General features: G+C 36.3%; 4 protein-coding genes across 16 annotated transcripts; all 4 read right to left on the bottom strand.

Moving 5' to 3' along the window:
- Positions 1 to 4: 4 nt before the first annotated feature.
- LOC148270511 (PPPDE putative thiol peptidase family protein) lies at positions 5 to 5,464 on the bottom strand. Of its 6 annotated transcripts, XM_088207646.1 has the most exons (7): positions 5,221 to 5,462; positions 4,980 to 5,091; positions 2,812 to 2,873; positions 1,825 to 2,081; positions 1,405 to 1,692; positions 454 to 740; positions 5 to 320 (listed from the first exon to the last, which is right to left on the bottom strand). In XM_088207646.1, the coding sequence occupies exons 4-6, from the start codon at positions 2,033 to 2,035 to the stop codon at positions 496 to 498; spliced, it is 744 nt and encodes a 247-aa protein (XP_088063772.1). In that variant the 5' UTR covers positions 2,036 to 2,081; positions 2,812 to 2,873; positions 4,980 to 5,091; positions 5,221 to 5,462; the 3' UTR covers positions 5 to 320; positions 454 to 495. The 6 variants fall into 6 exon arrangements, with proteins under 6 accessions (XP_088063772.1, XP_088063780.1, XP_088063793.1 ...); XM_088207654.1 differs by having other exon boundaries at positions 5 to 315; positions 4,980 to 5,464; XM_088207667.1 differs by lacking the exon at positions 2,812 to 2,873 and having other exon boundaries at positions 5,221 to 5,463.
- Positions 5,465 to 6,904: 1,440 nt separating this feature from the next.
- On the bottom strand, positions 6,905 to 12,836 carry JAC1 (J-domain protein required for chloroplast accumulation response 1). 6 transcript variants are annotated; one of them, XR_015813323.1, is made up of 11 exons: positions 11,864 to 12,836; positions 10,592 to 11,415; positions 10,110 to 10,516; positions 9,845 to 9,953; positions 9,673 to 9,740; positions 9,245 to 9,310; positions 9,072 to 9,149; positions 8,510 to 8,686; positions 7,717 to 7,792; positions 7,370 to 7,464; positions 6,905 to 7,244 (listed from the first exon to the last, which is right to left on the bottom strand). XR_015813323.1 is itself a non-coding variant. In XM_088207569.1 (9 exons), exons 1-9 carry the CDS (start codon positions 12,334 to 12,336, stop codon positions 7,426 to 7,428), a joined length of 2,241 nt encoding a protein of 746 aa, XP_088063695.1. In that variant the 5' UTR covers positions 12,337 to 12,835; the 3' UTR covers positions 6,905 to 7,425. The 6 variants fall into 6 exon arrangements, 1 of the variants encoding a protein (XP_088063695.1); XR_015813319.1 differs by having other exon boundaries at positions 7,650 to 7,792; XR_015813316.1 differs by having other exon boundaries at positions 6,905 to 7,464.
- A 1,373-nt stretch (positions 12,837 to 14,209) lies between these two features.
- LOC110813620 (arabinosyltransferase RRA3-like) lies at positions 14,210 to 16,961 on the bottom strand. Its single transcript, XM_022040832.2, has 2 exons — positions 16,504 to 16,961; positions 14,210 to 15,557 (listed from the first exon to the last, which is right to left on the bottom strand). Exons 1-2 carry the CDS (start codon positions 16,669 to 16,671, stop codon positions 14,439 to 14,441), a joined length of 1,287 nt encoding a protein of 428 aa, XP_021896524.2. The 5' UTR covers positions 16,672 to 16,961; the 3' UTR covers positions 14,210 to 14,438.
- Positions 16,962 to 18,578: 1,617 nt separating this feature from the next.
- Positions 18,579 to 23,770, bottom strand: LOC110813546 (Protein phosphatase 2C family protein). Of its 3 annotated transcripts, none has more exons than XM_022040733.2 (6): positions 23,650 to 23,770; positions 21,874 to 22,813; positions 21,216 to 21,540; positions 20,593 to 20,742; positions 19,862 to 20,152; positions 18,579 to 18,834 (listed from the first exon to the last, which is right to left on the bottom strand). In XM_022040733.2, the coding sequence occupies exons 2-6, from the start codon at positions 22,638 to 22,640 to the stop codon at positions 18,817 to 18,819; spliced, it is 1,551 nt and encodes a 516-aa protein (XP_021896425.1). In that variant the 5' UTR covers positions 22,641 to 22,813; positions 23,650 to 23,770; the 3' UTR covers positions 18,579 to 18,816. The 3 variants fall into 3 exon arrangements, with proteins under 3 accessions (XP_021896425.1, XP_021896426.1, XP_021896423.1); XM_022040734.2 differs by lacking the exon at positions 23,650 to 23,770 and adding an exon at positions 23,487 to 23,643; XM_022040731.2 differs by lacking the exon at positions 23,650 to 23,770 and adding an exon at positions 23,239 to 23,480.
- Between the last annotated feature and the right edge of the window lie 218 nt (positions 23,771 to 23,988).

Consider the following 23,988-nt stretch of genomic DNA (forward strand, 5'->3'; position numbering starts at 1 on the left):
GCAATTAGCCTAATTAACATTTTACTGTATACTCTTCAAAGAATTCTTGCATTACAGGCGAATGTTATGAGTTGAAGTCAATTAGAACATTATGGTCTCACTAATGAGCTGGAATATTTTGTGTATGATGCGTGCAAAAGATGGTTCCAACTCAAAAGGAAAACCCGTTAGGTAATGAAAAGACTACAATTACAAAGATGACAAGCTTCAAATCCAGGAGATTGATTACACGTTTATAGGGGTTAGTTTTCACCCTCCCCAGGAAGATACACTTACTAGGTGCATAGCAAGCAGCCTGTGATATCACCACCTGACCTGACCTTTGAACAAAAGAAGTAAACAAAAAAAAAAAAAAGTGACAAACTTCACTCCCGAAAATAATAATAATAATAATAATAAATGGAATCTCAAGCTATAGGACATGATAACAATATAATAAAAACAATCACGTACCGAGAAGCTTGTGGAACATCCGCCAAACACTCTTCTTGGCCATCATCTTTCCTTCAAGGAATTGTTATTAGACCTTTTCAATTCCCATGGAGGTAGGAAGCCTCTCAAAGGAGATTGTAGGAACAAGGAAGACGTTGACAATTGCTTCTGCCGCATGGAGATCGAAGACAGGCAACTGAACGCGCTTCGTAGCCTCCTATTTTCACTATCATATGATTCACAGTTAGGGTCATGCTGCACTGCGGAAATCTTGAGGGCTTCTGGGAGAATGCAATTGCAGATTGAACCTGCCAGACACAGTGAACAAATCATAAATGGAAAAACCAGTTTATGGAGAGGGGTGACGCAATGCAGCATAACAATAAATAATAGCACCAGCAATCTTATTGTTTTCTTTTTTCAAAAAAAGTTATCCTAGTAACTAAAATTTAAGACATCTGTGCCAGCATCAGTCACCAAAATGAATATGTTATTTCACCATCAAAACTGTAAAATTTTCAAACCCACATTTTTAGGCACTGCCAAAAAGTTCACAATATTTACAAGGTTTTAACCAGGTCCGTGAGAAATAGTAATAGCTGCAACTGCGAGTTGACAGTATTTTATGACCTGCAGAAAAATTAGTTGTGCAAATTCTTCCAGGGAACCAATTTTTTTATCACAGTTTTTCTATCTTCAATACATGCATAATCCAGAAGATCAAGTTTAACATTAAAAAGAATTCCTGTTCCTAAGACTTAGAAGTCCACTATCATGGCAATCTGACTGGAAGACCTGAGAGCAAGTAATGGCAAATAGTCTCCTGACATTGAATTTCTGTTTCTAATTGAGAAAGGATCTCACGTGTTAAAAGATTGGTAAAAGAAGTATATGCTTAGAAAGTTTAATGGCTTCAGTTTTCCAAAGAAAAAGAGAGAATTCAAATGCAAATTTTTATTTGAGGAACAATACCTATTTTTGCCAGTCTATTTACCCATTTTGGGATTTGCTTCCCAGTCAATTTGTAACAAACGTCCTTGCAGAAATGGTTGCAGTTCTTAACTATCAAGTGATACGCATCACCATTGTAGCTCGAGGATTGCTGCTCCATGAACTCCCTCACCTGAATAGGGTCCAAGCATGTGGTTCCAATAAATATTGATTTCCTGAACTTGAAGCCAGGGCACTGTCGTGGTTCAACCTCAAAAACACCACTCGTTGGATAATCATGAGCTCCAAATGCATATTCTACACCATGGACTGTGAAAAGGAACAAGCTAAAGCTTTAATATTCTGCTGGGAGAATCAGAGAGCAGTAATTTGTATTTAGCAAAGAATGATAATTATGGAAAACACAAGATATTCAACTAATTAAGTGAAGAGTAGATTTACCTTCCACACCAGAGTGAAAGATACCAAGACCAGCCCAGTAAACATAGCCATTCATTGGTGTCAAGTCATATACATTAAGATAAACTGGTGCATGGCCAGGACCATAGCTAGCTGACTTCAACTTGGGAAACAAGCAAAAGCGTGTGGCTGGTTTCCCTTTTAATCGGAGATGAGTAATGCACCTCCAACCTTTTCTTGATCCAAATTTCATATTTTCTCAACAGGAAGCCCAGACTTCAATTAATGCTCTCTTCAACCTGTGATCGTGGGAAAACAGAGGGGTATTAGCCGCTTTACGTAAAGAAAGCATGAAATGTTCAAAAACCTGATACACAAAAATACATATTATAAGGGGAAGAAAAATGTTGAGCATAATCATTGATTATGTCAATGGTAACTTTTTTTGGATCCCTTCTGAAGCTCTAATATAAGTCAATTATATCATCATTTTCTTAACTGAATGTCAATTTTCCTGTGAAGATTTACGAAGATTGCTTGGTGGTCCATAGTTTTTTTGGGTGAATAGTGGTTCATAGTTAATGCTGATAAAGTTACAACTGACAATCCAGTGGCGAAAAGATATTGGTCAAAAACAGTATAAATAGTACCAAGAAATTGAGGGAAGTGTTAAAAATAATGAAAGAGGTCATTCCGAGCACATGATTTAAATGAGAAGCCTCCCTTAAGTTATTATCAACAGGAATATGAAAAACAGAAAAAAGGCAAGGGAAATAACTGAAAGCAGAACCCGCAGTAAACGACTGAAAATTTTTAATGTTTATTTTCTCACTAAGAAGTCCTCAATTGGAAAAAGTTGCCAAGAATTGATATAATATAAAACTACATCTTCTCAAGAAGGAAAATAAGGATTAAGGATGTTAGAGATCCAGACTCTGAAGAAGATTTCTGCAAAGAATATCATTTACAAAACGAGTTTCATTTATTGATATGTGAAAATATTCTATGTACATTTTATTTACCACTTACCTCTTCTTCTGCTATAGGTTAACTCTGTTCCTCTGTGTGGAATTGCTGCTTCAATGGATTATCTGTACCAGTAACATTCCTCAAGTCAAAACACTATATTCCAATTTAATTGTTTTCTCCCTCAGAAGATCACTTCCAGGCAAAGAGAAGAGATTGTCAACTCCTTATTTTCCCCCCCAAGTTACAAGAAATTTTGTAAGAAGCTTGCTCTCCTAGAAGGCTAGACTCCTCTTGAACAGTACTGAATTTTTCACAACTCTTGATCAACATTATAACTATCATAAAATAATCTTTTTATTCTGGTTAACGGCGTATGGGTCAGTTGACTGGGAGCAAATATAAATAAACCAAGTCAACCACCTAATTCTAAAAAAAAAAAGAAAAAAAAAATCAATCGCCTAATTTATGAACACGTCTCTCATTCATCCAAACTCTTGAAAGCTCTCAGAATCTGGTGAGTATCTCTATTGATTCCAGAAGTAGGGGCTAAAGCTTTGCTCCGAACTCTTGGTTCAGCTACTGATTGCTTTCATGTTATTGCTTAAATTAGACGATCCACCTCTGGTATACCTTATTGCCATGAACAAAATACTTGCCAGATACCTCCAAAACTATTAAATTTCTAAAATTAGCAAAGTTATAAAGTTTCCGAATAACTCCAAAACTTTCTTGCCATTCTCACCACAAATCATCAAAACCCTAATCTTCCTCAATGTATATGTAATTGCCTAATTTTAATCATAATCCTAAAATTACCAAGTTACAATATTCTCAGAACTCCAAGGGTAACTAAAAGCTGGCTTCCACCATCCTTCATACTAACTACTCCTGTATACTAGGATCATTATAAGAACTCTAAAACTTGCCAATACAAGAAAAATTATAAATAGGAAGGAGGTTGAAAACTTGTCTTTAATTTTAAGTTCCAGAGTTTGTTGCAGATTATGAAGTTCTCTTTACCTTTTTACTGTACAAAAGATATATCAAATGTAAGACAACTATAGATCTGTTCGTGAACAGTAACAAGAAAAAGATTTTGAGACTCCACCAACTTGTCGACATGCTGAACAGTCTGGTCAGCATTAGAAGTTGACTTAAGTTTCAAAAACTTAGTGGAGGATAAGATTAATTCAAGGCAACTTGAAACACAAAGATGATAGAGATAGATAGAACAAACGGCTGAAGTCAACCCAAATCCTCAGCAACTTCTTATTCCAACCACTTGGGAGTTGGCGAAAGAAAAAACAATTAGAACTAAAAGACATGAATTCTAAATGTCTAATAAATAGAGATCCAACAATAACATGTAGTTCTAATTAGTCCCTGTAAAAGAGCTGAAACTACAATCATGCCACAATTTCCTCTAGGCTCGCATGTCATATGCAAAGAGAATTGGGTATATGAAACCATGTTGACAAAACCTCTGATTGACAAGCACAACGCTATAATTATCATGACAAAGGAACTTGGTATCTACGAAGTGAGAAAAAAAATATCTAAATTATCAGTAATGTCATAAGAGCCTGAGATCATTTCTTCATGAATAGAGTTAGAGAGATTGAAAGAAAAACAAAATAAAATCAACCTTTTTTCCCTGAAAATTCGATGACGAAGTGCTGCATTATCCAGGGTAGGCAAGAAAATCATATAATTATGAAAAGCACAATTGCAGCATTCTCCACAGAAGATAGGAAGAAGAGCTTTAGGGGGTCAAGATCACAAAATAAGTAGAAGAATTGTTCCAGATCTATTGACAACAACCAACAAAGGCTGAAATTAAAGAAAACTAAAATGTGTTGAGGCTTATCTCCAGCTGGAACAACATATACATTGTAACAGAGAAGCAGCAGGTCCCGTTTCTCAAAACAATCACTGAGGAAGAACGTGAAGGAGAAAAGACATATGTTGGGGGGGGTTCGGCCAGAGAAAAGACTAAGACAGAAAGAGAAGAAAACAAAAACAGTAACCACTACCAATTTCAGCCTCAAACCTCGATAGGACTGTACAGTGAAGTTGTAAGATATTTTATCAGAGAAAATTTGCAGGAGCCGGAAGGAGATAAAAGAAAATAGTATCTAGAAATGCCAAGGCAGAAACATGTGCCAAGAGAAATATAAAGCGTAAACAATACATAGGAAACAAATCCAGTTTGGAGCACAAGAACTTACAAAAGGTCGCCATTGCAGGCAGAACACACATAGTTGAGAATAAAATCAGCAATTCGCAGGCGGATTCGACCTAAAACTCCTTCATACGCACGCGATTTGTGTCATATCTGAGCTGAGAAACGAGCAAAATGTGAGAGGAAAGAGAGAAGAAGAGGTCAAAATTTGAAGCGAAGAAGAATAGATAGAGAGATATCTCCTTCTTGCTCTGTGCGTATGTATCTAAACTTTCAGTCTCACTCACTCCCAAATCACGAGTAACCTTCCTCTCTGGTGTAATATAACTGGTAAGCCAATTGGTTTTTCACTTTTGCATGTGTAGAAAGAGAATATAGTACTCTGAAGACTCTCTCTTCCCCCCTCGCTCCAGCCTCCGGTCAAAATTAAAATTGAAAGAAGAAGAAGAAGAAGAATGAAGAAAAAAGTGTCGTGGAAGTAGTAATTTTCTTCTGTCGAGGCACTGTCCCTGTTCATCACCCTCGCCATTATTATTACGTTTTTCTCTTACGAATTTTTTATCTGTAAAAATTTTTAATTTTCTCAAAAGTTAGATTTTACTGCCAGTCAATTCATATATATACATACATATATATTAAATAAGAATTTTTATATTAATTCTGATTCAAAATTTAATTTTAAAAGAAAAATAAAATACAATGAAACAGAATTATAAAAAGTAAAATTAATTTCGAAGAAAATAATATTATTATGATGGGGTCAGTCAAGTTGAAATTTACAAAGTATATTTGGGAATGAAAGAAGAGTTTGTAATAAGGCCAAAGGATGCACGTGTACACCTGCGCTCTCACTATACATTTAACCATATAATATAATATAATATAAGATAATATATATATATATATGTATGTATGTATGTATTCCCAGAATGTTAATGCAAAAATACGAGATGCCATTTTCAAGAAAAAGTAGATTTGAATAGGACACCCCCCCCCCCCCCCCCCCCCCTCTCCCCACCACTAACTTCATACGTGTTTTGTGTTTTTTTTTAATTTTGAATAATAATCTCAAACTATATAGCAATTATTGTTTGGAAACTATATAATATATGGTAATATGTAATGTAAAACCCACTTATTATATAAATTTCCAACCAACCTGTAAATTATTGGGTACCCTATTCTCTATATATATATATATATATATATATGTGTGTGTGTGTGTGTGTATAAAATAGATTGCCAGCTTTCTTGCACAGAAACAGCTGCTTGTGCTGTCGTGCCCACTGCTTTAAATACCTTCATCGGCATCTCGTGTCATCCTCCTCCCCCACCCCCACACCCCTTTCACAAACTCTTAAGCAAAAACTTAATTTACAAATTCAAACAGACTTATACGGTATGTTTCTATCTATCCAATCAAAATCCATATGTTCCAATATAAATAATAATAAAGAGTTTACAAAATTGTCTACTAATTTGATATAAAAGTGGTATTGCCTGTAGGAGCAACTCTGGGTCCCGGGCCAGGCCTGGCTCTTAATGTTGTCGTACTGCCAAATTCCAGGACCTAGAAAATGGGTTAACGTCCAAAAATCTATACCACACCACATGGGATTGTATATATGTGTGTGTGTGTGTATATATATATGTGGCAGAAGACGACAAAGGTCGTGTTATATTTGAGAAAGGCTGAAAAGTATGAGGTCTTGCTAGCAAGTCAGGCTTTGATCAAATTAAGCAAAAGCAACTGTTTACTGGGTCCACTGGATTGATTTGCAGTTATAATTTCACTAATTAATCTCTCTTTATCTTTAATTTTTACCCCTTACGACTTTTAATTTTAACCCCGAGTTACAACCATACTGCTAAAATCCCCCCTGTTGGTACTCCAACTGTATAACCATGTCGTAAAATTTTTACTTATTGAAAAAAAAAAAAAAACTGGAGCATGCCACAGACAAGGGGGACTTGGTTTGTAAAAACTTTAATCATTGTACGTGGATTTGTCAACAGTGTTGCAGATTCTTTGTTACTTTGTGACAGGAAAATTACATACCAAAACACCCAATTCCCTACTCTGCCTTTCTATTCTTCCAATCTTTTTTCTTTTACCTAAAACTTTCTTATTAACCAATCACTAACTCCCTCTGCCTTTCCCCCATCATTCCCTTTCATTTGAATTCAAATGTTTGAGAGGGAATGAAGAAAACAGTAGTAAAACATCTGCTGTCCGCGTGCCCATTTCAATCAATCAATCCATCAATCAGTCAACCACTTCCATTTTTCATCTTCCTTTCGACCTATAAAACTACGACAAGATGGATATACTTATTCACCCTGTGATATCTTAAACAGTACGTACGATAAATCTACCATGATTTTTGCACAACTCTGAATGATTATCATACATAAACGCTATCATGCGAGGAGCACCTGATTTGTTCTTTCCTGACTGACGGTGTGTGTTGCCACAAAGCGTCCAGAATATATTATAGTGAACCAAGTGAGTTGAAGTGAGTCCATGCCTCCTGTGTCAACCGAGTAAAGTTGGTTATGTTCAACCTTCAAATCTATGAATAATACCATAATCAAGCTATCTGACAAAGATGTTAAGCATACGCAAATGGGTGGTTGAGTGAACTTGTTTTGCAGTTACAAAAGCGAACAGGACCACAGGGTAATAGTAGAAAAGTGAAACTTGAGTTAGTCTTACAAAGAACAAAAACACAGGCGAACCAAAGCTAAGATTGATGGAGAAACAAGGTATTCTTGTTGACCACCTAAACAAGTGGGTGATCAACCAGTCATCCCATGTGCATGACGATGGACCCATAGCAGCTACGGACCATGTGCGACCTGTCTATTCCTCGTCCGTCAGTTGTCTTGAGCTTATCATGTAACTAAATTAAAATTTGGAAATGCTTGGAGAACACAAATATATAGGGGAGAAAATGTTTGCTACTGACAAGATAGATGGATCCTTTTAACTTCTGAAATGTTTACTGTCTTGTAAAAAGATGAAGAGTAGGGTGAATAAATATAGAGATGCAAACACATGATTATGAAATGAAAAGGATCTTATCTAGATGTCAGGAATGCCATTGTCTTCAGTGAGCATGCATGAAGTATGCATGTCAATCTGCCAGGATAACTCTTTAGCCTAAATAGCTCTAACCACTGCTTTAACTCTAATTTTATTTCTTGACCTCAGGTACTTTATAAAAAAAGATTGAATCACAATTTTCATATTTTCATTCACAACTGAATGGATTCAATTCCTCGTTAAATTACCTAGCGATTGACTTTGAACCACACACATCCTAACAACACTAATTGTTTATATTGATTTTCCAAAATTGCAATCGAAGTATTCGAAAAAGCAGCCTTCTGAGCCTCTTGACTATATTAAGACCTACAATCAGTACCTATATCTTAAACTTGACTACAGACAACCTCAGAAAAATTGATAGCCAAGGAATGATAGAAGTGCTCTTTGAGCGATGATTATCACATTGAAACAAAGTAAACAAATACCATTTTATTAATAAAATTTAAGGCAAAGGTCCACATTACCTGCAAAATATCGAAAAGTTTTTCTGCAATGTACTTCTGATGAGAAGCAGCACCCTTCTGCTGTAGCTTATCAGGGTGAAGACAGAGTAGAGCTTTCTGATAAGACTTCTTTACTCCATTTGCTTCAATTATGTCAACAAGTGGAACAGGCTTCCACCCGCTCTCAGGCCAAAGAACCTGCATAAATAACTCATTAATTTTTATTGAAAGGTTCCCTGAGGGGCTTGAGAAAATAACTTTTTCAATTACAATTTATTTCACTATGCTCTTGCAAATAATTGCATTGGCATGTTCAATGTGAGTCTCTCCCAGCCTCCTCTGAGTTCTCACTCACTGCTCCCGCTTTTAACAAGGACGAACAGGATAATTAAAATCTTGAAAGTTGTGAACCAAAGCAAACCATTGAAAGTTTAAGAGAAAAGCTTATCCCAATCTCACTAGTTACTAACATAATCATTATGTAAGAAAGAAACTGATGATGGAGAAAACAAAATAAGGAAACAGGTGCAACCATTACAGAAGAGTAGCAATTGAAGAGGATAACAAAATCAATCAAACTTACATATTGCAAAGTTGACAAGAGGGAACGGATGTTTCCTTCCCTACCAGTTGACCACTTTCGTATATTAGCATCAATTGCCTATTTTATTCGAACATGAAGCGTTATTGCTTTGCAGCATGATTGAAAGTAGGATTTTATATACATATCTTTCATGCATGGCAATCTTACAGTACCTGAATCTCATCGGGGCAGGTGCAGGTTTGTAGCAGTTGATTCTCATCATGAGATAATTCTTTTAGCTGTCCATAAAGAGAGTATACTATTCATCAGCAAATGAATTTTTTTTTAAATAGTATACAAAATAGGGAGCTAACTTTATGCTTGTATACGAGTAATGTTCGATTCACTGCAGGAATATCACTTTCTAATGTTACGTGATGCATAACTAGACACATTATTGGCATTTTGAGGGGGAGGGTGTTCCTATAACAATAAGTTACTCTGCACCATCAAATAATTACCCGGGATTCATAAACAAATTCCCCAACAGTAAGTAAATAAATCACATTAGGAGATGGTGAAACTCTTCTATGGTGTAAATAATTTGGACATTATTTATCAGCAACCAGTGAAGAGAAAAAAGAAAGGATAGATTTTATACCAGGAAATTCACTTGAAAAGTGTCATCATTATCTCCAGAAAACATTTTGGAGCCATCAGGAACTGATGCTGAGAATAGCACATGCAGACATCAATAGTTTAATCATTTGGATAGCCATTATGTACTTTAGTTCCAGTAACTCCAGGAAAACTGAGGAGGAGATAGAACCAACCAGATCTAGATTCTGAGCTGTTTTTTCTACCAGAGATACCATTAGACATATGGTTGGTGTTCTTTATGGCGGGATCCTCTTTCCTGAAGAGTTGAGGATACTCATCTACCTGAAAGATCGTAAATATTTCTTATAATAGTCCAACAAAAATGTCATATTCACCAAAACTTTTCAGGAAATAGAATTAATTTGCACCCAAAAGCTACCAAATCATAAATGTTATCAATGTTTGGCTTCCTTCAACAAAGTATTCTAACTTTATTACCATGGCTGGAGTATCTGAAATTGGCTCTGTTTCCTCGTTAGGATTACGAGCTGTCCCTTCTGTTCTAGTCTTGCTGGCATCATCTATATTCTCTCCTCCAGAAGTGCCTCTCACTTTCCCGCCAACGTTTCGACTTTGAGGGTCAAAACCTTTAGTATTCAGTGAAACTTCCTGATTAAACATTTTAACAAATTCCTTAACCTTTCCCTTTCTGGTCTTTGCACGATCCCCTGAGTTCATAGGTGAACCTCGGAAGCTAGCTTTGCCAACTTCTCCACTATCTGGAGAGTCCTTTTTCCCTTCTAGTTTCTTTTTTGTTTTACGTCTATCAAGATCTACGGAGGACTTTTTGGCAGTCTCCATTTTGCTTTCTTTCCTTGTGTTTTTACTAGTCATCTTGCCATTGCCTGCAAAAGAGGAAATTAAAATGACATGAGAAACAGCATCAATAATCGACATGCTTTACATGGAACATTACTCACCTAGTTCATCATCATTATCCAGCAGCTTCTTTAGTGAGTTCGACTCAGGTTTGCAAGCCTCTGATGCAACCACAAATATTTCTTTCTCAGGTATACCAGATAAACCTCTTTCAGAAAGAGAATGAGGTTTCATTTCTTCCCCTCTATGACATGAAGTAGTATCAACAGGAAGATTTTTCACAGTGCTGTCGTGGCTGCTCGACGTTCCTGATTTAGAGATAGTAAGGATTTTTTCCTCACTGCTCTCGCATGGTTCGATCTTATGATTCCATGAACCAAGAAACGACCTATTTGCTAGTTCTTCAGGTTCCATCCTGAAGAGCTTAGGATGATGCTCCTTTGTTGTTGCTGATCCCCCTATCAGATTTTCACTCTCAATCCTTCCATTCGAGCTTGAGCATCTCTCCATAGCCTTTTCTTTAAATCTTGAACTAAGCCCTCCCCTTAGAGGCATAGCTACAGGTGCTCCCCTGCTTGCCCATTTGTATATTGAGAAGTGAAATTGGTTTCCATTGTTTGAAACTTCCTGGTCCGTGGAATTTTTTTTAAAATCAGGTGCAGCTTCTTTTCCATCATTTCTGGCCAGCGTTGATGGTTCTTCATTGCCAATAGATAACTCCTCCAAAAGGTTGCTCTGGTAGAGAGATGAAGCCATATCATTTGTCACCTCTTGGCTCTGTTTTGGTTGAATTGAGAATCTAGATAAAGGAGAGAATGAGTAGTAGTTTGCACCATTGGAAGATCCATCCTTGCTCTTATACTTGCCACGAGAACCGGAGCCAAATGTTGGAAGCTCAACTCCTTTGGTTAGTTTGGTGGGGAGGCTGAATAGTTACAAGCAAAAGAAGTAAGTCATGGAGTGTGTACCATGACGACAAGGAGAACATTTAAAGAAATTCAAATACAGCAAACAAGTTAACTAAACATGAAGCAATCACCATGACAGTGGACAAAGAAGAAACTAGGCAAGACCCAAATCTACGTATTCCTGCCAGTCAAAACCATAATTCAACAACGCAGAAAATTGATCAACTGGAGGTGAAAAAGAAAAGAATAACAATAAGTTGATAGTTTTGACTGGGCAAATCCAATCTCGTGTCAGTAATCATATGTAGACAAACTAAAGGAGTTTAAGCTTAAATTTTTAATTCTAGTATGATATATCATATTAACTCAGAAGAATAAATAATTATATTACGCTGCTTTATTCTCTATTTTCTTGAATATGCAAGCGGAAAACCATGCAGAGAGCAAAGGAAAAAAAGCATAAACCTGAATTGAGCAGGAAGAGAGGTCTCAAATGGCTCAGCTTTAGGCGGCAGAGGACGAGCAGGGCTTAAGACCCTGGAGCCAGGAGATGAAGAGAAAGGGTCCCTGTCGTGCTTTCTGGGCGAAGAACTCACAGACTCATTGCCCCTGAAAATATCATCGAAGAAATCCTTACTTGGGTAACGCCTCCGATTCGCCCCTTCTTCCCCAAACACTGGCTTCTCTCTGATCCCAGTCCATGGATTAAGAGACGACCGCATTTCATTTTCACCTCTTAACCCACACGAATCTGCAGCTTCACTGAAGCTGGAGCGCATCTCTTGAACTGACGACCGCCTTGGCGGGCCTCCGAACACGTCGTCGAAATCAATATCCGAGTTCCTCTGATCGGTGTTTGATGCAGAACTCGAGCTTACGAAAGGATTTTTGGGAGTATAACCCAAAAGAACTCTTTCCCTTTCTGAGAATCCGTCCATTTCGAACAGAACCTATAAGTTAATCCACCTGTCCACGGCGCTCCCTCAACCAAATGGTTAGGCCAGAAGTGGGTGCAAACGTTTTGAATAAAGAATTGGCGGGAAAGCTATGGAATATATAAGCTCCTTAAGCGATCTTGAAAGTTTGAGTCAAAATGCAGAGACGTGAAGGTTTTGGCGTCGATGGACCTGAGGAATGAGAGGAAGGAGACAGTGTGGGGTTAAGCCGTTATAGGTAAGGAGGGGTTTATGAGATTTGAAACCACAAAGTCGGGTACTGAGGATCTGGTTATGTGGATAAGAATGAAAAAATCCAAAATCACAATTAGAAGGTCTAATTTGTCCGGGAGCGGAAGCTAATTTCCATGGCGACCATTAATTCGAATTATTTGTGATACAAAGCCGATTCAAGTTCGTTTTCCATTTGGGTTGACAGGCTGTTGTTTGTTGCCCATCAAAATAATTTTTGTTCCCGTCTGGTTTCTTTCTTCCCAAACGGGACAAAGACGACAACTGACTGGTTCCTATTTATATATTCCCTGAAAAGACGTTTGTGAAGAGTCCATGGGGACACCATTTTATCCTGACCTTTACTTTTTCAGTCTTTTCTCTCTACATATATTTAACAATTTTGTGTTTAAATTCTGTAGTTTATGTAGTTTCAAAACTACCAAATTATAATCACCATCTCCACCAGAGAAATCTGTTTCTTTCTTCTTTTTGGCACCTGACGAATTCTTTATTTTACGCAATTTGTTCTTTCAAATTTATGAACTCTGCCTATATTTATTGATGAAAAATGTTGTTTGAGAAATTTCTATTTTGTTTACCAAGGTCAGATGATTTTTTTGAAGGAAATAAGAAAAATTAGTGACATTATTTATGAGTCGCTTTAGATTATATTGAATCTGATTGTAGAAAGTTTAATCATGTTATGAATTATTCACGAAACAAACTCCAAATCTAATCAACTATTTAATAGCATGAACTCCAAATAACGCCAATAGATGTGCGCGAAAAGGTGGAAGAAGAAGGAGAATTCAATGGCATAGTTTATCCAGAAGAAAAATAAAACAGAGCACCAATTTTCTCTCCTATACCAAATTGATGTATACAGTCATAGGATGGATGAAGTTAACTGATTGATGTCCACAAAACCTACCAATTACGACTGTACAGTTACTGATTTCAATTGCATCATATAAAGCATCTATAGGAAGGAACAACAATTGCTTAGTTCTTCAAATTGAAAGAAAAATTTTTTTTGATGTTTTCGGTGATAATTTCTTAAAATTTTTGAAAAATCAATAACTTTATTTAATAATTTACTTCAAAGTTTCTTCAAAACTTCTTCTAATTTTCTTTTTTTTTTTTTTTTTAACAGTAATTTGTCATGCATTCTCTGGAAAAAAGAATGATCTATCTTTGCAAAGGTTGTTTCAGCATTGTTAATCCATTGAGGTGGATCATAATATTTCCTCCAAACCCAAGAACTGGATTAAATTTTGTAAGTAAACCCCAAAACCTAGAGATCTCTGGTGTACTTTGAAATCTAATTCACCATTACAAAATTCCTAGTACTGCGGAAGTCAAAGCATGACATCCTCCTCAAGGCCATCTTTAAGGTAACTTGAAGTCCTGATCGTTATCAATAAATCAACATCCTCATTTCTAAAGTGAGTGAATTATATGCAGGGCATGTAAACGAGCTACCAAGAATGTGCTCTCCGAAAAAAAAGAAAAAAGAGCTACCAAAAATGCATTTTGCAGTAATTTAAATCTTAGACGTATGATAGGTTGTAAAATTTAAAGCACCAACTGTAACAAAACTTGCAACAAAAAAAAAAAAAAGATTTGTAGTTGGCATACAAGATTGAGAAGAAACTTATTGCGTAGTAAATTAAAATTTTGGACACAAGTTTATAATGTTAGTACAAGATGGATATTAAAAAAGCAAAAAGGTGGAGAACATTGAAGAGGGGAGGAAAAATTGCTCAGAAAGATAACAAAGTCAAAACAAACTACCTGTATTCGGTGAACTTTACCGAGTGGGTAGAAGAACCCATGCAAGGGTGAAAACTAAATCTTCTGTATTCCTATTTCTACCAGTCTGAACCATCAGGAAATGGATCGAGTGCATCTTGCTTGCCATTTACGTAGAATTCTACAACAGCTTTCATCCTTGGAAATTTATCTGGGTGGTAATTTACATGAACAATCACTGGCTTTAACTTCTTTAGTTTAGCATCTTTCCTCACTGTTTTGAAGAGGACTTTGCTGTTCATGAATAAATAGAAATCCATAGTTCTCTTGGAAGCATGAAGCCCATCATAGCCAGGATGGGAAGGGAAAAAGAGTTCCTCATTGAAAACTGCTTGATCCCAAGAATTTGATTGCCTAGAAAGCCGATCAGCTACACGGTCCAAGAGTTCAATAGATGGAATTGTAGGCCTTATATAGAAGAAACCAGAATTGTAAACCCATATCCTCATTGTATGAGCATAACGAGCCCAACCCATGGCAGGTTCATCAAATACATCGTTGTATCCATAAGCTGTCATATTATTGTGACCATCAGTCATAGACTCCACATCAGAGTCTCGATAAAGATGATCAAATGGGTTCTGCAAGTAGATAATATCAACATCCGAAAGAAGAACACTGTAACCCAACTGCAGAAATTCCCTCAAAATGCGAAACTTCAATCCAGATACAGCATGGTTACCTCCACTTCTTGCAACAGAATCAATACCCTCATCTGGGTCTCTCTTATACACTGGAACATCATTCGACTTGCAGAAATCTAGAATCTTATCATCTAATGCTACAACCAGGTAATTGGGTATACCAGCTCTCTTGATGTTAGTGAACCAAACCTCCAACATGTCTTTAACATTGGAATTTGCAAGTGCAACAATAAGCTCTTTCTGAACTGCAACCACCTCCAAGATCTTTGCCAATCTTGGGTTTACAGACTCATCAGGAATAATAGTTGGATTGGTTCTCAAACCCTTTACAGTACCAAAAGGCCCAGCCTTGTGCTGTTCACCCAAAGCTAACACCTGCTTCTGAGCATGATCTTTTCCTTGTTCAGCCAGCCTTAACTTTTCCGTGAGCTCTCTGATCTGTTTCTGTAACTCAGCACTCTTCTCTGAGAGAGATACAAGTTCTGACTTTAGCATTTTAAGCCGTTCTGGTGATTCACATGGAGAAGAGACAGTCTAAAAAACAAAGTGCCAGCAAAAAGTAAGAACCATAAAATTATGCCGCATCTAATTGCACTAGAAACTAAGTATTCATACATAACTTCTTTTTAAAATACTAATACCCATAATAACATGTTGTGGTATGTAAATGCCCAACCCTAAGTAAAAATCCAGGTGAAAGACAATGACAATCAAACAACACACCTACCATCAAAATATGGTGTCCAGAGCGCTGGTATTTAATGCAATGCCCGTGGGACACTAACATTGAGGCATCAGGATGCAGAAATGAAGTGATGAGATTATAAAGGGGATGGTTAAATAATTTTTTTCAGATAAAGGGACAGAAGATAAGGAGATGGTCTCAAATAATGCTACATGATCGCATCTAATGCATTATAAAATAATCCTGCTTCAATTTTCAATATTCTATGGCAAAACAGGGAATTGCCAGTTTCTCCAATAAAAGCTATTTAGGATAATGGACTCCCTTCAAGTTCCATATGGTACCAGAAGATTTCCAAGGCATACACGACGAAAAGTAAGTCCTAAAAGTAGTTTCTTTTTCTTCATGTCTTCATGTCCCACTCCTTTCTCTCAATTCGTGTTTTGCATACACATGCAAAGAACTCGAATCTCTCATTCTCCTACCGGAAGCAAGTTAATCATTCTCCAGGTGCTAATTGAATATCCAACAAATAAAAGAAATGAAGTCAAACTCGAATTCCCAGATACGACTTCATCACAAATAACATCCATCATTTCCGAAGTCAAGAACTGGAATCAAAGTCAACTATCAAGGTTTGGAGGGTTAAAAAGAGTGTCACTGGAATCAATTCAATAACATAATCAAACGACATTACGACTAACAATCTTCTATTTACAGCAAAAAAAAAAACGGCGGCCGGAGAATGTAAACATATAGAGAAACAGAGGTATTAAGGGGGACCAAGATCTGAACCTGAATACTTGATTTGGAGAGTCGGCGATTTTGGGTTATCGAATTAGCACTGAAGAATCCGTTAGGGTACACGAGAGCGCAGATGCACCCAACAAGAATTCCGATGGCAATGGCTACTGCGATTCGAGATCCACGAAGCGTTTGGCCTTTGTCTCTGCGACCGGCCATGGCTTTGACCCCACCAGCTAACTAGCACCCGAAGTCAGGAGATGAAGAAGAAACGGAAACGCTCCCCTCTTTTCTTCAATTTGGCATTAATAAACTAAAAGCGTTATCCCTTGGCGATCTTGAAACCCTAGCTTAGGGTTTCCTGTCTCTGTTTAAAATGAAACAGAGACACAAGGAAATAGTTTAGAAGGAGAGAGAGAGAGAGAGAGAGAGAGAGAGAGAGAGAGAGAGAGAGAGAAATGGTGATTGTTGCACAGAAGTCGCCTTTTCCAGCATAGAAAATGATCGAATAGGAAGGTAGGTTCGGTTTGTCTGGACTTTTTTATTTCTTTTTTTCTTTTTTCTTTAAAAATATATTTTGTTCATCTTCATTTTCTAGAGAAGAAGAAAGGGAAAAAATTTTGATTGTAGATTTTAAGAATCTAAAGGAACTAATGAATACTTAGAAAAAAATTAAGTATTAAGCAAACTCAATAGTTCTGCTAACTTATTTGTAAATTCCTGCTAAAAAAAGTGTTATGTTGCCTCTTAAATGAAACCAATAACTTAAACAGACTTATAATTATCCGTAATTTTAGAATTCTATTTATACTTTACGAATATAGTATGTTCTAACATTCATTTTAATTTTGTGAAGTTCTTCGCAGTAATTTTCATGTCTCTTATGCTCTGTTTGAATAAATTTTAATAATGAGTAATTAACGTATGACAATGATAGTTATTAGATGTCAATAGTACATGATGAGAATGACAAAATTTTGTTATATGTTGATGATTGTGTATTAATATATGTTAACGCCAGCTATTTTGTTTGAATTATAGGATGATATGATTATATTTTTAATTAAATTAATAATTTATCCGTACTTTATTATATATAATAGTAAATAATCTATAAAAAATATGTAATAAAAAAATAAATTATATAAAAATATAATTAAATTTATATTAAAATAAATAATTATTACGTATAATTAAATTAAATTTTTATATTTAATAAAATAAATAATTATTATTTATATTATCATATTAATTTAATTTTAATAAAAATAAAATTATTATAATTATATATTATTATATTAAATTTAAAATTATTTAAAAAAATAAAAAATTAAAATATATTTTAAAAAATTATTTATTTAGTATGGTATAACAGAAAATACCCGTCACATACTAACGATTCAAGTTGTTTTTAAAATTCGTTTAAAATGTGTCAGTCGGATACCGTTTACTACCATCTTATCAGGTTGAAAGTTAAAACAAATAAGATTTCATCACGTCCGTTGAATACCATACATTAATCAGACTATTATTTATCACTATACAACATACGGGGTTAAGTGTGTGTTCCTCCACTCCATTATCCAACTTAATAGATTGTAAATCCACAATTTAAGCAAAATTTCCCTCAAACCAATTTAACTTGCTCTTCACCTTTTCTTTTAGTAAATTAACTTATTTCAAATTTAAATTTTTCATAAAAAGTATGATAAATCTCCTGTCCTCAGAGAGAGCACCATTAAAATAACGTCAAAAATATTCTTAAACTTATAAAAATTTACTTCTGAATGTTAATAACGAAGCATTTATTTAAGATTAGAACTTTGATTAGACTTTCTAAAATTCAATTTTTACAGCCAAGTCTTTAAAATTAGGTCTTACAGTTGATGGCTGTCGGGAAAAACCTGATTGATTTGGTTGCCAAGTGTCTTCCTGTCACATCCCACATACCACCATGCAACAAAAACATGCCCTCGTTGCGTGCTGTCAAGACGTAAGCCATGTCTGCCGGGCACTGTCGGCAAAACAGCCAGAATGGCAGGTGGAGGCGGGCATAAACGAAGTCATACTGTCTCGTCTATATCTGCTGTCACACGCAAACTGTCATATACAGATAATAAGGAGGAAAAAAGAAAACAAGGAATATTTATTTACAAATCAGACAGTTGTGGTTTGAACGTGTAAAACATATCTAGATATAATCTCCCCCTCCAAGATCTCAATACAGCACCTCAACCACCACATGAAAAGCACTGACTAAAACAGAGGCTGCACAATCCACCAATGTACGTACGTACACGAGTAATATTTGATTCCCTAATGACAAAATTGGTTACTAACAGGATTACTCAGGAAAATTAGTCCTTAAGACGACTTCTTCTCCTGCATCATAAGGAAAAAACAAATGTCAGTGTCCTATGAAAAAATATATATGTACTCAATTGATAACAAGAAAAAGGATACTCGACCAGATGACCAACACCAAAATTTCACTCTAAAAAGATCATGCAGCTACGCTTCACTAAATTCAATGCAGAGAAATTTGGCGATGTGGGCACTGCAAAAACTCAGCTAGGATGAGAGCAATCTATGCTAAATAAATAAGTTGATATGTGAAGACATTTTTATTGGCCGGAAAAGCACAAGCTCCCCTCGAGCTTGGACAGAGTTATAAACCCCGCTCAATACTTGCATGAATTACAGCTTCTGTATGTGATCCAAAGAGAGGAGAATCGATACCCATGAAATCAAGATGTTCCAACCATTGTTAGGAACGAAATAGCACCTTGTCTCATTTGTGAGTGCGTTTTCAAATGGAACATTTGAATCTTGACACGTAAGTATGTCAGTGTTAAAGTTCAATAACTATTATTTCAAAAGAAAGAAAAAAGTTCAAGTTCAACAACTAAGGGAATGCAACTTTTTCCAGCACTTATACTACCATTAGCCAGTTGTGCTAAGGATTTAACAAGTCATAACTATGCTCCTGATATAGTTTTATGCATGTAACAAGAACTAAATTATTTGCAGGTCTATCAGCGAATCTCCTTACTCCCGGTTCCAAGAACCAAAACTTCCAATCGACTTAACAAGTCATAACTATGCTCCTGATATAGTTTTATGCATGTAACAAGAACTAAATTTATTTGCAGGTCTATCAGCGAATCTCCTTACTCCCGGTTCCAAGAACCAAAACTTCCAATCGACTTATGGGCTACAGCAGATAGTCTAGCTAATGCCACAACCAAAATTACTTTTAAATTAACTATTCATTTTCAGCAAATCCCACAGTTCCTTGTGATAGCACATGAACCTTATCCACAATAGGTCAAGGTTGAGTCTCATAAAACAGACAAATGAAGGAGCAACTCTAATTGTATGTGCGTGTCTAACAGAACAAGAGCCACACCTCATCAGAACCAGTAATGTATGAAACAACAACAGTGATGTCATCCAGCTTGCCACCATAATAGCGGAATCCAGCATCTTGTGCAGCAGTGGAAAAAGGTGTTTGCCGGTCCTTATCCTGTGCCCGTTGACGTGCCAATGCTGCTATCTTCTGTGCTGTCACCTGAGGTCCCAAGCCAGCTCTCATGGCATGAACCACAACTGCAGTAATCTCATTGTTGTACAAGTTATCAAACAAGCCATCTGTTCCAGCAATTATAACGTCCCCAGGAGCAACAGGAATTGTAAAAACCTAAAATGAAAAACCACAATTAGCTAAGAGCAATTCCAAATTAAGCAACTACGTTATAATTACCAAATAATCATGATTTTTTCATCTTCTAGTCATTGTCCAATGACCATAAAATCTTGAAAGATAAAAACATAACAAAGAAGACAAATGAATGTAACAAGGAGCCTAAAAGTAATATATTTGTACTTGTAAAGAGTTTCAAGCAACCTCTATTACATGAGGCATCCATCTTATTTAATTTCTCAAATATAGAACAAGGTAACAGGAAAACTTTCTAATATTGAATTACTATGAGGAAAAAATGGCCTCGAGGATGGCAAATCCTATCATATTAAAACTTGAATTCACATTGGTATCCTTAATATCATGAATTAATTCAGCCACAGCTCAATACCAAAAGTTTAAAGATAAAGAGCATGAAGAGGACATGCATAACAAACCTGACCAGAGCTAGGTAAATCAGCATTATTTCCACTCTCGAGTTGATAGGTGAAGTTAAAACCATGCTGCTGGACAGGGGATCGAAATACAGTGCATCCGTCTCGAACCACCATAAAGCCACTGTCTCCCAAATTAATTGCGTGAAGACCCTGCATTAAGAATCTGCAGTATTGATATATTCCGACAAAATGGACTGGGGCGAAACAAAATCCATTACTCAAGTTATGTCAACAAACCACAAAAGATATATCATGGGAGCACTGTGACGCAAAGAACAAATCTACTGCAGGACCACAAGCTATTATTCTTTCCAATATTTCCTAACTGTGTAATAAGCAAGATTCTAAAAGAACACCGACTTGTTTTCGTATTACCAGTCCATTGTTAAACCACTGTCTTCCCGAAAATTTTACATTATGAGTTTTAGCATGTATTACACAACCTATTATAAAAACATTTAGGCAAGCAAGTCCTCAGATTGTCCTAGTATATCATACTAACAGAAAAATTCAAAGGTAACCATAGTCCAATCAAATCACTGCTAGAGAAAAAAAAAAGGTGCTCATTGCTTCCTTAGAATAAACGCAAGTGAAAAAAAAATTCCTGAAAAGGAAATAAATACCTGGTCTGTCAGTGCTATGATACATGCTGTTGACGAACCTTTGGACTTTGTGCTGGAGTAAGCTTTCTCCAAGACCCTTGCTGGATCAACTAAACCCTTTGGCTCATGTTCAATTGCAGTCACAGAATTCGACATAAGTTCCCGAGAGTATTTCCCAGCATCAACACCGAGATCTGCCCAGCCACCAACACCATCTGCCACACCCACTGCTTGTTCGGCCACACAAATAAAGTGTGCATCCTCCCCACCAGTTTCTTCTTTATCAGGATGAGGGAGGTAACAGGATCCTGACAGTAGCTTCAGGGTTTTGCCAGCTGGTATCTTCCTGTAGCCAATTTCAACCAGCATAACATCCATGAGCACTATGAGTCACTCTCACCATAAAATGTCTTAACTGGAACATGTCCACCAGTCAAAAAGTTCAATAAAATGATAAAAACATGATGAAGGCCTATCATGCACTGTTCGCAACATTCTATTTTCTTTTTGTCTCTCTAAAGAAGACCTTTATTCAGGGGGAAAAGATAATGAACACATCTAAGAATACATAAATAGTTCATAGAAGCTTCCAAAAGCCACTAGATCATGCGACATAAATCAACCATGTAAAAGGGATCAGTAAGTAACAGGACAACAGAGGGAGCATCTAAGAACATACTGTTCTGACGATTCTATAGAACTTGCGACCTGCTCTTCACGGGCAGAGTTGTCAAATGACACATCAGGGGCAGTTCCAGCAGAAAAGCATGTAGAAGATGAGATATGAAAATATCTCAATCCTGACTCTGTGTATGGCCAAACATTCACCCATCTTTTGGCAGCATTGTACATTAAATATCCATAAACAGAATAATTTCCAGGCTGCTCTTGGCTTTTCAAGCTCATGCTAGTTTTTCTGCATCTATACAAACTTAATGTATTTCTAGAAACTGTACCAGCATTGCTTTTAAATAATGAAGGATTTGCACACCTTGAATAAAAACTATCTAAACATACTTCACCCAGCAGAGCTTTAGAACCACAGCCTGCCATTGGTTTACCCTGAAACTTGCTGCTTACTGATAATTGACAAGACTCAGAGAGAGCGCGATCAACGTGATAACCACAGACCTGAAATGTCGGGCCAGACACAGAAGGAACCGAGAATGGGCGGGAAAGTGCTCCAACAACAGCAAGGTTCTTTCTTTGATTAAATAAAAGCAAATCTGTCGCAGCAAAAACAGTTCCAGGTCGCAAAAGTAGTTTCGAGTCTGTATGTGCCACAAGTTGTGAAGAATGAAATAGCCTATTACTGCATAGCCCAAACTTTCCTTGCTCAATTAAAACTTCAAGCGAGTCCTGGTACCTGCCTTCTTGACCAATTAATGGTCTCTGGATTCCGTTCTTAGCAGCAGTTCTGAGTCTTGCAAAATAAGTAGGTGGCATCTTATCTACTTAAGCAAAACAGTTTTGCTTGAACGAGTCTCTTACAGAGAACACAACAGTACCACTACATAAAAGAGAATATTTCATAACTTCCAAAGCATACAGTCCAATACGAACTAAAGACACAATCACTCTTCTGGCTCAGAACGCATAACAGAAATTCGCAAGTAAGCCTGAAAGGAAAACATAAGGGAATTAGATAATTACTTAAGTGATAATTCAGAAGAAATTCAAACATAAAACGACCTTTACGCCTTTGTAAAGGCAATTCGCAACAATCGATTCACTAGAACGATCCGATAATAATATTCTGCGGGTTCCTTCCAAACTTGAATAATAACACTATTTAAACACGATCCAATAAGAATCGCTGAAGCATAAACCCTAGATAAATAATTTTTTCTCCTTTCGCTGTAACATACACACACGTATAATCAAGAAATAAAAGAAAAGATGATTAAGTGGTGCCCTTACATAATTAGTCCCAGATAATCAGAAAACAACAGGCGATTACAAAAAATAATGAAATCTTGATAGAAATCAAAGTCAAAGATAGGCGAGCGGAACTGAAAAAAAAAAAAAGAAGATAAAATCATACCTATAACTGAGAAAGCACAAGAAGAAATGATGCAAACCCTAACCCAAGATTCCAGGAGCAAGAGCTTAGACGCAGGTCTTAATGAACAAATCAGTAAATAAATACCACAGAAATCCGATTCTACCCCTTTATCCACTCTTCACCGTTGAAAAAAAAAAAAAAAACAAGATTTATATTTTTCTTTAATTACGTCAAATCTCGTGAAGGTTTGTTTTCGGTGTGTAAGGCACGAAGCGACCTATCCTTACCCTGCTGAAATGTTTTTCCGGAATCTTAGATTTTGCCTGATGATCGGTCCAAACAAAATTGGTTGGCGGCTAGCTAGCTAACGCGAAATTTGAAAACCCTAAAGAGTCGTAAAGGAAAGTGACAACTGGCCTCTTATTCACCCTTGGATTTAGCTTCACTCACCTCACTACGACGTCGTTCGACCGTCAATATGGGAAATTCTCCCGTTGTTTGTCCGACCTGGGAGGAAGAAGGCGTCTGGTAAACGCACAAAAATAGGAGCCCTTCCCATCCTATAAAATTATAAATAATTACTAACAAATAAATTAAATTAAATTAAATTCTTTTCTTTTTTAAATATAAAAATGTCTTATAAAAAAAATAAATAAATAAATATTCACTTGTCAATATACAAAAAAAGGTGATTGACTTCCTCACTCGAAAAGAAAAATCCAACCCATGTCCTAAAAACTTTGGTACATATTTATGAATAAAAATGTGCGTCATTATTCGATTTTGACG

The sequence above is a fragment of the Carica papaya genome, chromosome 1 (assembly GCF_054855325.1).
Source record: "Carica papaya isolate Zhongbai chromosome 1, ASM5485532v1, whole genome shotgun sequence".
NCBI classification, from domain to species: domain Eukaryota; kingdom Viridiplantae; phylum Streptophyta; class Magnoliopsida; order Brassicales; family Caricaceae; genus Carica; species Carica papaya.

Coding starts and splice junctions, on each gene's coding strand:
- LOC148270511 (XM_088207654.1), bottom strand. CDS start 2,035: ATGAAATTTGGATCAAGAAAAGGTTGGAGGTGCATTACTCATCTCCGA. Junction 1,693..1,824: donor CTTTCACTCTGGTGTGGAAG/GTAAATCTACTC, acceptor TCCTTTTCACAG/TCCATGGTGTAGAATATGCA. Junction 741..1,404: donor AAATAGACTGGCAAAAATAG/GTATTGTTCCTC, acceptor TGTGTCTGGCAG/GTTCAATCTGCAATTGCATT.
- JAC1 (XM_088207569.1), bottom strand. CDS start 12,336: ATGGACGGATTCTCAGAAAGGGAAAGAGTTCTTTTGGGTTATACTCCC. Junction 10,517..10,591: donor GGATAATGATGATGAACTAG/GTGAGTAATGTT, acceptor CCTCTTTTGCAG/GCAATGGCAAGATGACTAGT. Junction 9,741..9,844: donor CAGCTCAGAATCTAGATCTG/GTTGGTTCTATC, acceptor TGCTATTCTCAG/CATCAGTTCCTGATGGCTCC.
- LOC110813620 (XM_022040832.2), bottom strand. CDS start 16,671: ATGGCCGGTCGCAGAGACAAAGGCCAAACGCTTCGTGGATCTCGAATC. Junction 15,558..16,503: donor TCTCCAAATCAAGTATTCAG/GTTCAGATCTTG, acceptor TTTGTTTTTTAG/ACTGTCTCTTCTCCATGTGA.
- LOC110813546 (XM_022040733.2), bottom strand. CDS start 22,640: ATGCCACCTACTTATTTTGCAAGACTCAGAACTGCTGCTAAGAACGGA. Junction 21,541..21,873: donor TCTATAGAATCGTCAGAACA/GTATGTTCTTAG, acceptor AATTGGCTACAG/GAAGATACCAGCTGGCAAAA. Junction 20,153..20,592: donor ATTTACCTAGCTCTGGTCAG/GTTTGTTATGCA, acceptor TTTTCATTTTAG/GTTTTTACAATTCCTGTTGC.